Below are 13,010 nucleotides of genomic sequence, written 5' to 3' on the forward strand. Positions count from 1 at the left end.
ATCTCTTTCCTAGTCCTGTGTCTCAGCCTGGGCCCTCTCTGAACTCTGGCACATTCCAGCCTCCTTTGGGGAAAAAGAACATCCCTTCCTGCCCAGGTCCTAGTGATACCTGCATCCCAAGACTCACTCCCTCCTCCCTCCCTCCCTGGACTCCAGCTGTTGCCAGCCCAAGAAAGGAGAGGCCCTGAGCTGGGCTATTTTGGTATCTGGGGTGGGCACCCACAGGGCTAAGGTTACCGTGGTATGTTAATGACTCCCTGGGGCAGGACTATATAACTCCAGAGGGACCGCCCCAGGCTGACTCTCTGCTCCTTTCCAGCCAGAGCCACTGCCTGGCCCCCAGGAGACCTAAGATATGGTGAGTGAGAATCCCCCAGCCCCTGCCCAGATCCCTCGGACCTCAGGGCAGCCTCATCCTTTGAAAGAAAGTAGCTGGTTCCCAGTCTGGCAAGAGGAAAAAAGATGAATCTTCCCTTTCTTGATATCACTAATGGGGAATGTACAGAATGTTGCCCTAGAGGATCCAACCAAGGATAATCTGCCTAGACACTCCACTCGCAGGAGCCCAGTCCCTCTCAAAGCATGCTCCATGCCATCCTGCACTCCATCTTCCTAAAACCCCCGGGACCAGCCAGACAAGTGTTCCCACTCCCATTTTATAAATGAGAAAGTAGAGGTTCAGGTGAGTGAGTGATCAGGGTCACGCAGCAAGTCTGGGACTCAGAGGAGGCAGGGTCAGGGCACTGAGAAGGGGAGGTACACTCCACTTGTTGGGTAGGACGGAAGGATGGGGACTTGAGGGCTACCCAGAGGAATTCAGGGGTACAACTGCAGCAGGTCTCCTCAGCATAAGGAAGGGGAAGCCTAGAGCCAGAAAAGTTGCTTTAGAAGAATGGACTCAAAGAAGTCTGAATCTATTCCAGCGCCTCTAGAGAGGAGTAGGGATTGGTCCATGAACCCCTCTGCCCAACCCTCATCCCTCAGGCACCCAAGAAGGCCAGGAGAAAGGCAGTGGCAGAGGGCGGAAGCTCCAATGTCTTCTCCATGTTCGATCAGACCCAGATCCAGGAGTTCAAGGAGGTACGGGCGGGGAGAAGGGAGACTGAAGGCTGACCAAAGACTCGCCTTGCTACCCCTCCCCCCACCCCTCCCTGGAATGTGCACCTGTTGGCCGGAGGGGAAGGGTTTAGAATTCCTTGTGCTCCTCCCTGCTTGGAGTGGAAGTGGACGGCTGGCTGGGGGCCAGAATCTCAGAATCTGATCTGCCTAGAGTAAGGATGCTGAAGCCTGGCCATGGGGGACCTAACCTCTCCCTACCCTGGCCCTCCACAGGCCTTCACAGTAATTGACCAGAATCGTGATGGCATTATCGACAAGGAGGACCTGCGGGACACCTTCGCAGCCATGGGTGAGCCTACTCCACCTGTAAAGATTCAAGGCTGCAGAGTCCTGGGAATTCAGCAGCCTTAGGTTCCAGCCCTGCCAGGTCCACCCTGGGCCTCAGTCTACCCAGATAAAAAATGGGTGGGATGATGTGAATTTATGGGAAGCATTATTCCCTGGCTCCTAGACCCCACTCCACTCCATGCTTCCCCCACCCTGTTCCAGGGCGTCTCAATGTGAAGAATGAGGAGCTAGATGACATGATGAAGGAAGCCAGTGGGCCCATCAACTTCACTGTCTTCCTGACCATGTTTGGGGAGAAGCTCAAAGGTGAATGAAGTGTCCTGGGTCCAAACCCCCAGATGCCTCTCCCCAGACCTTTCAGGGACTGACCCTTTAGCAACCCTTCAGCTTCATGTGCCCTCTGACCCCCCCAGGTGCCGACCCTGAGGATGTGATCACTGGAGCCTTCAAGGTCCTGGACCCTGAGGGGAAGGGCACCATCAAGAAGCAGTTGTAAGTGACACCCTCCAGCTGCTCCCACACAGAAAGCCTCCTTAAATTCCTACCAAGAGTTAGGCACTGCCAGAGATAAGGGAAAAATTAGGACTGTGGCGATGAGATTAAATTTTCACAGCACACAGGGGGAAGGGCAAAAGGGGGGAGGCCAGAGTGTTTGGGAGACCAAAGAGGAATCCAGAGTAACCCTGGTTTTCAAGGCAAGACTGGGAATGGCAACGGGGATGAGGTGGGAGGGAGTGGAAAGGAATCACGAAGCCCAACCTCTGTCACCTCTCTCCAGCCTGGAGGAGCTGCTTACCACGCAGTGTGACCGCTTCACCCGCGAAGAGGTGAGTGGGGAAAGGGCCTAGGAGAAGCGGAGGGCTGGGGGAAGGGGAACGTAAGGAACCGGTTGGAGATACCCCTGCGTTTTTTCCCCAGATCACGAATATGTGGGCGGCCTTTCCCCCCGACGTGGGCGGCAACGTAGACTACAAGAACATATGCTACGTCATCACGCATGGCGACGCCAAGGACCAGGAGTAGCGGACCCTCTTAGGCCTCTGCTGGGCAACGCCTTCCTGCCAGTGCGACCACCCCACCTTGACTCCTAATAAATTAAACTGGTCTCGTTTCTTATCCGCGACGGCTTCAGTGCGTTTTTGTGAGCAGGGCTCAGGTGGGAGGCTGCGCTGGAACACCGGCTGGCACGAAACGAGTGCCCAGCAAATGAATGAATAAATAGTGGCCCAGAGGCCTGGGTGGAACGGTTCCACCCGCTACGCCCGCCGCTTATTCCCGCCGGGAAAGAGAAGACTTGCGTGGCCTCGGGGAAATTCAGTTTTTATTGAAGTCGCAGTTTGGGTGAGGTGGGGCGGGGTGGGAGAGTTAGGGGCTGGGAGAGTTAGGGAATGGGAGGGAAGCTCTGGCTCGCTAGGTGGGCCGAGGCGGATTGGGGCGGAGCCAAGGCGGGGTCGGGGCGGAGCCAAAGGCGGGGCTACACACTCCAGGATTGGGAGAACCTGCTAGCCCGCTAACCCCTTGCAAGGGCGGGCCTTACAGGCTGGGGCTCCGGGATTAAGCGCCGGGCAGCCTAGGGCTCGAGGATTGGACAAGAGACGAACTGAAGGCGGAGGCGAGGTAAAGTAGGGTCCGGGCGGGGGTCTCAGAGAGCGTCCGACTGCTCGCCCTGAGCCTGGTTCTGCTGCATCTGGGCCTGCATCTTCTCCAGCATCTCTTGCATGCGGCGCAGCTGTGCGGGGCAAGATTGCAGGCAGTGGGACGGGGCGGGCAAGGCCAGAAAGGGACTTCGAAGAGGATTTGGGGCCTTGATCTGGGGGAAAGAGAGGTGCTTGCTCACCTCTTCGTCTTTCTCGCGGATCAACTTCTCCGTGTCGGCCAGAGGCAGCATGGGCAGCGGGATCTCTGTGGCGCTCTGGCGGGAGAGCTTGCTAGGGGGTGGAGGAAAGGGGCAGGAATCAAAGTCGAGAACCGTGGTTGTGAGTCACTGCCGCGAGGCAGGGCCTGGGGTTTGGCGGGACCATGTCCTTCAGGTTAGGGTCATAAGCAAAGTGGGTAGGGAAAGAAAGGCTCCGGGAGAGAGGTCTAGAAGGTGAAGGCCGGGGTCATGGATGGTGAGCGCGGAGCCTTGGAAGCACCTAGGAGTCAGCTCTGGCTCTCACCTACGGCTGGCTCGATCACGCGCCCCAGGCCGGGCCAGGCTCTGTAGGCAGCGCGCCCGGTAGCCCTCGTAGAGCAGATCATGCGTCACCTCCTTCAGGTCCTGCAGGTGTGTCTGCACTAGCATCCGTCGCAGGTTCAGGAAATCGCAGTGATGTGGGTTCTCCACTGGGGGGCGGACCGGCAAGAGTCGGGGGGCTTGGGTCGGGTCTGCTGCCCAAGGACCCCTCTTTTGACTTTTAGGACCCCCGGGACCAGAACTCTCCCCAACTTCACTTGTTGGGTGCGGTTGACTCGGAGGCGTCCTGGGCTCCCTGCTGGCCTCAGAATGCGTTCCTGGCCTTACTCACCCTCCACGGTGCCCCAGGAGTAGCAGCGTCCCCTCACCGGTCGGGTCCCGCCGTCCCTCACTACTTCGCAGGAACCGACGACAGCAAAAGGGATGCTTTCCTAGAGGGCAGGAGTCAGCGATCACCGTTGGCCCCCTTTGGGCAGAAACCTCTTTCTCAGCTCCCACCTCCACATCCACCCTCCCTGGCTTCTCTGCCCCTTCCTCCTTTGCCTCTGCACCTTCATCTCCGCATCCTGCCTCTTGAAGTCTTCATCCTCATCAGAGTCACAATCGGGGAACTGGTAGATATTGATCTCCTCCTCCTGCAACTGTTCCCGGATCTTGGAGGAGACAGATGCAGAGACGGTGAGAAACACAGAGACTGTGAACCACAGACATTGCATGACCAGAGACAGTGAGATATAAATGCAGACACGGGGTGGAAGAGACAGAGAGGAAGACATGAAAGACAGAGATGGTGAAAGATGGACATACGGGATGACTGAAAACAAAATCTCAAACAACGAGAGACGGAGATGTAGATGGTGAAAAACTGAGAGAGTTACCCTAGTGGGAAGACTGATGCATGGGAAGTTTTGAAGCTGAGCAGGCACTGAAAGATCAGGAGAGAGAGGCATAAGTGGAAACAGTGGGAAAGGGCTCTGAAGATACAGGGGGGTGGGAAGGTGGGGGGGTGGGGCAGTCAGCATCCTGGGGCCAGAAGGATAATATTGGTCATTATGTCTACACCACTGGCCTCAGACAGGCCTTAGCCAAGCATCCAGCCCAGGGATTCTATTCTGAACCTCCAGAGACATGGCTTCCTTAGGCAGCTTATGACCCACCTTCCTCAGAAACTTTCTTCCACAGTCTAGCCTGACACATCACGCTCCAAAAGGGCTACCCCAAGATCAAAGAAGTCAAGGCTGAGTTCGATTTTGATCATGACTTTTGGCTTCATGTGAGGCCAAATGTCAGAGGCCACCGCACACACCTTCTGCTTGAGGGCCTGTGTTTCCTTAGGCATCAGGGCATCTGCTTTGCCAATGACTGGGATGATGTTGACCTTCTCATGCACCGCCCGGAGGAAGGCCACATCTAGGGGCCGGAGCCTGCACCCAGGGATTGGTCAGGGCTCAGTTTCAGGGCACAGAGACACTCCCCCTCCAGCCCTCCCCAAATGTCCCAACTCCCCAGGGTGCCCCTCGGACCCCCGGCCAAAGGGTGAGATGAAGTAGAGGCAGCAGTGGACACGGGAATCCTGGATGTTCTTCCTGTTCAGGCCACTCTCATCCCGAAGATACTGCTCAAATTGCTCCTCAATGAAGCGCACCACGGGCAGCCAGCTGGGGTGTGGGGAGAGAGCGGCAAGTCAGAGAACAGGGACCACAGCACAAGGAAGGGGACAGGCTAGCCAGGACTGTGGGTGTGGGAAGTAGTTTCTTTGGCTCCAACCAAAGACATAAGAGGAAACTGGCAGGTGAGAGGTCGGGAAGCACAGGGCACATTGGGCCACAAGGCCACCAGAAACAGGCCCCACCTTTGGCGGGGGGCGGGGGGTAGGGCAGGGCAGACCAGCCTATAATCTGACCCCTCAGTCTCCACAGAGTAGCCACATTGGGAACCTGAGCCCCAGGTCCTCCCCCATTCCTCACCAGTCTGAACAGTCCACTGAGTCCCCAAAGCCAGGTGTGTCCACCAGGGTCAGCTTCACCTTAATACCCCCCTCCTCGATCTCCACGCCCCGGCGCTCGATGGTGAGTGTTTGTGTCAAGCGAGCTATGAGGATGGGGAGAGGTCAGGGAGCTGGGTAGGAGCCTGAGGCAGGACTAATTTCCTTTCTCAGACTCACAGTTGCCTCCACCCATTTTTCAGGGGAGGAGAGTGAGTCTCGGAGAAAAGCAGTGAGCTGCCTGAGTCCCCCAGAATGTCATGGGAAACCCAGATGGAAAGGAAGAGAGTGCAGTCTAGGGACATGGGAGGAGGGGGTCAGAGTGCCTGGAGAGCACGGTGAGGAGGGGGTCTTACCCCTGGCCTCTGGGACTTGCCGATCCTCATAGAGGTTGGTGAGAAATAGGCTGTTGATGAGGGTAGATTTTCCCAGGCCTGACTCCCCTGCGGACAAGACAGGCCCAACTGGTCAGGTGAGGGAACAGCCAAGGTCTCTTGAGGACCCCTTGCCAGGCCCCTCTCCAAAACCCCCAGACCTGCCACCATGAGTGTGAAGTCAAACCCCTTCTTGACGGACTTGCGATGCAGCTGGTTGGGGAGGGCGGCGAAACCCACGTACTCCTTGTCCTGTTGGCAGGGGGTGGACAATATGAGGCTGCTGAGGGCAGCAGGCAGGGCCCCCAGGATAACCTGATCTCAGAGGCTAGGAGAAGTCAGCCTATTGTGGGTTGACCTGGCTAACCTGGGGGTAGGGGACTGGGGGCAGAGATGCCTGGATTCCTGGGCATAAAGACTCACCATGGCCCCGATAGCTGTCGCTGCACCTGCTGTCTCTCCCCACTTCCTCTGGTGGGGCAGGAAGTTGAGGGCGGCAAACAAGGGGGCGGGCAATGTAGGAAGCTGAGATGCTCAAACTGGCCCAGACAGGTGGGAAAAGCCGAGACCAAGAACAGCTGTGGTCCTCAATTCCTGGATACCTTTGCCCATAACCCCAATAGGAAGCTTCAGCCCCTCTGTTCTCTGTACACCTTTATTCCAAGCCCCACTGTAACCCCGTCACCCTGGTGGGAGGTAGGGTGTAAGCAGAGAGGAAGGAAGTGGGTTGGTCTCTCTAGCAAGTGAGATGAAGGCTTTGACAGAGGTGGTTAAAAAAAAAATGTTCCAAGGGTCTGAGTGGACCAAAAGCCGTAACAAAGATTGAGGGTGGGAGGGGCAATCAATTTTCCTCGCCAGCTCTTGCACTGGATTCTTAAAAGGACTTCAGGTCTTTGGACACCTCTTCTAGAGAGACTGTCCTTCAGAATCCTGGCCAAGGCACTCCCCTGCTTGAAACCCTTCATGGGCTTCCCAGTGGTCTCAGAATCAATTCTGAGTCCTGACTTGGCAGCCAAAGCCTCCCCCATCTGACCTCATCACCCCATCTTTCACTCACCCTTAGTGAGTGCCCATATCCTAGGCTCTGTGTATATTGAACTTTACCTTCTTCTGCACCAGGTGAACTGCTCTTTATCCTTCTAGGGTTTGATTCAAAGGACTCTTCTTCCTCCTCTATGAAACCTTCCCCACCCACCCCAGGCAGAGTCATTTTCCATCCTCTGGACTCCCCAGCACCTTTCACAGGCCCCTCCATTGCCCACCTTTGCTTATCTGGATGTCTCTTCTACTCCCCACTGAGTTTTCTGAGGACAGGGACCATGTTTTCTAATTTCTATATCCCTGGTGTCTTGCACAGGGCCTGGCACAAAGAAGGTGCCAATAGGGCTTCCCTGGTGGCGCAGTGGTTAAGAGTCCGCCTGCCGATGCAGGGGACATGGATTCGTGCCCCGGTCCGGGAAGATCTCACATGCCGCGGAGCGACTGGGCCCATGAGCCATGGCCGCTGAGCCTGCGCATACAGAGCCTGTGCTCTGCAATGGGAGAGACCACAACAGTGAGAGGCCCGCGTACCGCAAAAAAAAAAGAAAGAAAGAAAAAATAAAGAAGGTGCCAATAAATAATATACTAGATAAATGAATGCACGAAAGAGTGAGTGATTGATGTTAGTCCAGGACAAAGGCTGGCAGGCTGCAGAACTTGTAAAAGGAGCTTGGCTTTGGAGTCAGAAAGAACTTCCCAAACCTCAGCTCTCCCACTTACTGTGTGACCTTGGGCAAGTGATTTGCCCTCTCTGAACTCCATTTTTTTCATAGTAAGATGAAATACACACATTTATATTTTGTTATCAGGACTCAGAGTGGTTTCGGATGACATGGGCTTTGGAGTTAATCAGTTATGTATACAATATACTATATATATATATATACACACACACACACACACACACACACACACACACACATACCCTAGCTTTAGCATTTATGAACTGAGTGACCTCTCTGAAACTTTAAAGTGAGTCCCCTTAGTATGGCCTATAAGGCCTTGCTCAATCTGGATCCTGCCTATTGCTCCAACCCCATTTTCTTTCTCTATTCTTCATGGTTCTATTTATTATTTCCCATTTAGCCCCTGTTATAGACTGAATTGTGTCCCCCTACCCCCCACTTCATGTGTTGGAGCCCTAACCCCCAATGTGACTATATTTGGAGGTAAGACCTTTAAGGAGGAAATAAGGTTAAGTGAGGTCAGAAGGGTGGGGCCCTGATTTTATAGGTCTGGTGTCCTTATAAGAAGGGACACCAGCAATCTCTCTCTGCACATGCACAAAGGAAAGGCCATGTGAGGACACAGTGAGAAGGTGGCTGTCTGCAACCGAAGAAAAGAGGCCACACCAGAAACCAACCCTGCTGGCATTTTGATCTTGGACTTCCAGTCTCCAGAACTATGAGAAAATAAACATCTGTTGATTAAGACTCCTAGTCTGTGGTGCTCTGTTATACCACCTCATAGCTCACTCGTTTCCTCTCCTCAGCCTAAGGCAACCACTCTAATGTGCTTAATGTGTAATTTTTTAGTTTGTACACATTTTGAAAAATGTGCAGTGCATAGTACATGTTTACACAAATAGCTATATATGTATATACTAATATATACTAATATGTATTTCTGTTTGTAAATTTTTTTCAATCAGCGCTATCTTTTAAGATCCATCCATGCTACCACCTTTTCCTTACTTCAACCTCATTTCTTGTACTGCTCCTTTCATGTAACCTTGGAAAAATCACCTCTCTGGGCCTTACTTTCCTCATCTACCATATGGGATTGGACGCTCCCACCACACTGAATTCACAGAAGTTGTTCAAGTTTCATGATTATAAAGACATAGAATAATTAAGAGCTGTGTGACCTTGGGCATCTTTAACCTTTCAGTGACTTCGTTTCTGTATCTGTTAAATAATGCTATTAATAATTTCACTTCATAGGGGCATGACGAGGATTATATACCTAACACATATAAGGTTCTTAGCAGTGCCTGGCATAAAAGATGAGCTCACACATAACGCTAGTTATTGCTATTACATGAGCTGAGGGGTGAAACAGTGCCGCTAGCTCCAATCTAGCGACCGCTCTTCTGCATTAGTTGCTGAGAATCCAGAGAGAGTGAATCAGCCAGGGTTGCCGCCCTCTGGGGAGACAGAGACAGCCACAAGCAAGAGTGACACATGGCACTGGTGCTAAAAATGTAGTGTAATAATGAGATAAACAGAGTACTTTGAGAAGCCAAGGGAAGGGATAATTATACCCTTCCCCCTGCACCACAACCCTTCCCCCTGCATTTCTCACCAGGCTGAGCAGCCCTACCATCCTAGTTAAAACTCTGAACTCCTCCCTCCTTTGCTCTCCACAACTATATCCAATTGGTTTCCAAGTCCTTTCTATCCATGAGAAAAATTGGCCCCTCCTCTCTACACCCTTCACCGTCTTGCCCCTGCCCTGGGTTCAGACTCTAATCAGCTCTTCCCTGAATTATTCAAATAATATTTAAGAAAATAACATGTACATACCTGTCAGAATGGCTATCATTCAAAAAGACCACAAATAACAAATGTTGGCAAGATGTGGAGAAAAGGGAACACTTGTACACTGTTGGTGGGAATATAAATTGGTGTAGCCAATGTGGAAAACAGTATGGAGGTTCTGCAAACAACTAAAAATAGAACTACCATATGATCCAGCAATAGCACTCCTGCGTATATATCCGAAGAAAACGAAAACACTAATTCAAAAAGATACGTGCACCCCAATGTTCATAGCAGCAGTGTTTACAATAGCCAAGATATGGAAGCAACCTAAGTGTCCATCAACAGATGAATGGATAAAGAAGATATGGTATTATATATACATATATAAAATATATATATATATACATACACAAACACACACACACACGTAATGAAATACTACCTACTCAGCCATAAAAATGAATGAAATTTTGCCATTTGCAACAATATGGATGAACTTGGAGGGTATTATGTTTAGTGAAATAAGTCAGACAAAGACAAACACTATATATTATCGCTTATATATGGAATATAAAAAACAAAAAAAACCTATCGAATACAACAAAACAGACTCACACATCTAGAGAATAAACTAGTGGGGAGAGGGAAAGGAGAAGGGCAAGATAGGGCTGAGAGATTAAGAGGTACAAACTAAAATAAGCTACAAGGATATATTGTACAACACAGGAAATACAGCCAATTTATAATAACTATAAATGCAGTATAATCTTTAAAAATTGTGAATCACTGGGACTTCCCTGGTGGTCCAGTGATAAAGAATCCGCCTTCCAATGCAGGGGACGTGGGTTTGATCCCTGGTCGGGGAGCTAAGATCCCACATGCCTCGGGGGAACTAAGCCCGCGCGCCACAACTATTGAGCCCTCGTGCCTCAAGGAGAGAGCCTGCGTGCCGCAAACTACAGAGCCCACGCGCTCTGGAGCCTGCGCGCCATAACTAGAGAGAGAAAACCCGCACACAACAACTAGAGAGAAGCCTAAGGGCCACAAAGAGGAGACAGCACGCCGCATTGAAAGATCCCACATGTCTCAACGAAGATCCCGTGTGCCGCAACTAAGACCCGATGCAGCCAAAAAGATAAGGAAAATAAATAAAATAAATAAATATTTACAAAAAAAATTGTGAATCACTAGGTTGTACACCTGAAACTTACATAATATTGTAAATCAACTATACCTCAATAAAAAAAAGAAAAAAGAGAAAAATGGCATTTATATTCATTTATTTACTGTATAACCAATACATATTCTCATGGAAAAATTAGCAAATGCAAATGGTTAGAAAAATTTACATCTAATATCATTCCATGATATATCCTCATTTTGATTTTCATCCTTCTAGATTTTCTCATATGCCTGTACATATAAATAAATATATATTCACAAAACTAGGATCATAACTTTGGAAACCTGTTTTCGTCACCTCATATGTTATGTCTATGATCATAAATACACATCTACATTATCATTTTTCTAGATGCTTAGTATTCAGGCTGATTCCCATTCTTCCCTGTGATAAACAACACTGAGCTGGGATGACTGTGTTTGTGGTGCTATCATTGGGCACTTGTCCAACCATTTCCTTGGGCCTCATTTCTATAAGGGGAATTACTGAGTCAAAGGAAGTCACATATTTAAGGCATTTGTGCATACTAATAAATGCCCTCAGAAAAGGCTCTTGGCTTGGTTAAGTGCAGAGATGATATGAATTAGCAGTGACACAATATTCCATTTACATGCTTATTAACTCCAACAAATTATGCCCAATCATTCCTGTGATAAGGTTTGGGGCCTGTTTGTAGAAAGGAAGATCCCCCCTTGAGTTTCCTTTAGGGCAGTGAATGGTAGACAGCAGTCTTCCCATTTAATAATCATCTGGATTAGTTCTTTTTCATCTCTCCATCATATCTTCATAGCTGCCTATGGCCCTACCAGACATCCCTGAAAGGGTTTCTATGTCTTTAGACCTGAGTTCAGGTTCAGACCCAATAACTCCAGGCTTTGTCTTCTCAAAGTCAGAGCTAGCTCTCCAAGTGAGTATGGCATGCGGGCTGGCCAGCCTTTGGGGGTTTCCTCCAAGAGGGGCTGGCTCTTTGCCATTTTGGTACCCTCTTACCTCTGTTTCCCAGCACATGTGCCTGGCACATATTGGACCCCCGGGAAATGTTTGTGGAACAGATGATTAACTTACCATCTCATCTGCAGCTTCCACTACTTTCCTATTATGTAAACTTTTGACACATTAAAACAGAACTATTATCTATCTTCCTCTTTGAGGATAGATCTTAATCATCTTTGGATCCCAAGCTTCTAGCACATAGTAGGTTTGCAATTAGTATGTGGGCCATTGTTCATTTCATTCCCTCTGCCTGGAGTTCTTCATTTTAGGCCCACTTCAGCCAGGCTCTGGACTTGGCTGAAATCTTACCTGTCCTGAAAGGATCAGCTCAAAAATGCCACCGTCTTCCTTGGTTACCTCAGCCCAAAGAGTAATAACTGATATTTTTTACTAAGTACTTTACACCCCAACCATTCAAATTAAGTATTATCCCCATTTTACAGTTCAGGAAACAGAAGTAACTTCCCCACCCAAGGTTAAATGGGAGCAAATGACAAGGTCAGGAATCAAACTCTGCATGAATGAACTTAAAGACAGTGTCTACAGCCACTAAACTCTACAGGTCTCTCTCTCTCTGTACTGCATTCCTATCACATCTTTGTTTATTAGGTCGGTATACAATCTGTCATGTCATCTGTACGTCTCCATGTTCTACCGAGCAGAGAGAGCTCCCTGAGGGATTTCTTTGTATTTCCAGGGTCTAGACTTATGGTTGATGATCCATAAGTATGTGTTGATTGACTTGTGCTCCATGTTTACCCGTGTCTAACATTCATGCATACCAGGTACACAAAACCACACAGATTCATTCCCACAAATAAGAACTCTTCCTACTATCTTGAATCGGTGAACGTAACTCTCTCACGCCCTTAGAGTTCTTATTTATCATGATTTGTTTGCTTGCCCCTTTAAACTGGTAGCACCCCAAGGACAACTCTTACACGTTTCATCTCTTTATCAAACTCTTGACATAGCACTGAGGTGCTAATAAATGTTCATTAATATACAAACCTTGGTTACCCCTCTCCATCATTAGATGGGCTGCAGACATTTACAGGCACCCCACCCCCTCCCCAAAGGCAACCTTGCCCAGAGTACAGATACTGGGGATCACACCCCTGGGACCACTGGAACACAGCCCCAGCCAGGGTCCCAAGCTGGGAAACAGGGTTTAATGTTTTAGCCTCTCCCTGGGCTCCCTTGGTAGGGCTGTAGACCTGTCCCTAGTCTCCCCATGGCCTCTTTCTTTGTGTCCCTGTCTCTCTTTGTCTCTGCCTGTTTCACTCTTCGTTCCTCTGCTTCTGTTTCTCTCCAGGTTCCCTGCCTTTTCCTGTAGTTCTTCCGACTTTGCTTCAACGACTTTATGTCT

At 50.0% G+C, this 13,010-nt stretch overlaps 2 protein-coding genes across 2 annotated transcripts; one reads left to right on the forward strand and one right to left on the reverse strand.

The window, feature by feature from the left end:
- The first annotated feature begins 179 nt into the window (after positions 1-179).
- Positions 180-2,523, forward strand: MYLPF (myosin light chain, phosphorylatable, fast skeletal muscle). Its single transcript, XM_032605697.1, has 7 exons — positions 180-358; positions 985-1,080; positions 1,333-1,408; positions 1,609-1,713; positions 1,821-1,899; positions 2,186-2,234; positions 2,326-2,523. The coding sequence occupies exons 1-7, from the start codon at positions 356-358 to the stop codon at positions 2,428-2,430; spliced, it is 513 nt and encodes a 170-aa protein (XP_032461588.1). The 5' UTR covers positions 180-355; the 3' UTR covers positions 2,431-2,523.
- Positions 2,524-2,710: 187 nt separating this feature from the next.
- SEPTIN1 (septin 1) lies at positions 2,711-7,511 on the reverse strand. The gene is made up of 11 exons (XM_032606958.1): positions 6,365-7,511; positions 6,103-6,193; positions 5,924-6,010; positions 5,551-5,674; positions 5,107-5,241; positions 4,890-5,007; positions 4,135-4,236; positions 3,915-4,014; positions 3,567-3,732; positions 3,245-3,335; positions 2,711-3,136 (listed from the first exon to the last, which is right to left on the reverse strand). Exons 1-11 carry the CDS (start codon positions 6,365-6,367, stop codon positions 3,050-3,052), a joined length of 1,104 nt encoding a protein of 367 aa, XP_032462849.1. The 5' UTR covers positions 6,368-7,511; the 3' UTR covers positions 2,711-3,049.
- Between the last annotated feature and the right edge of the window lie 5,499 nt (positions 7,512-13,010).

The sequence above is a fragment of the Phocoena sinus genome, chromosome 15 (genome assembly GCF_008692025.1).
Source record: "Phocoena sinus isolate mPhoSin1 chromosome 15, mPhoSin1.pri, whole genome shotgun sequence".
Classification (NCBI taxonomy): Eukaryota; Metazoa; Chordata; class Mammalia; order Artiodactyla; family Phocoenidae; genus Phocoena; species Phocoena sinus.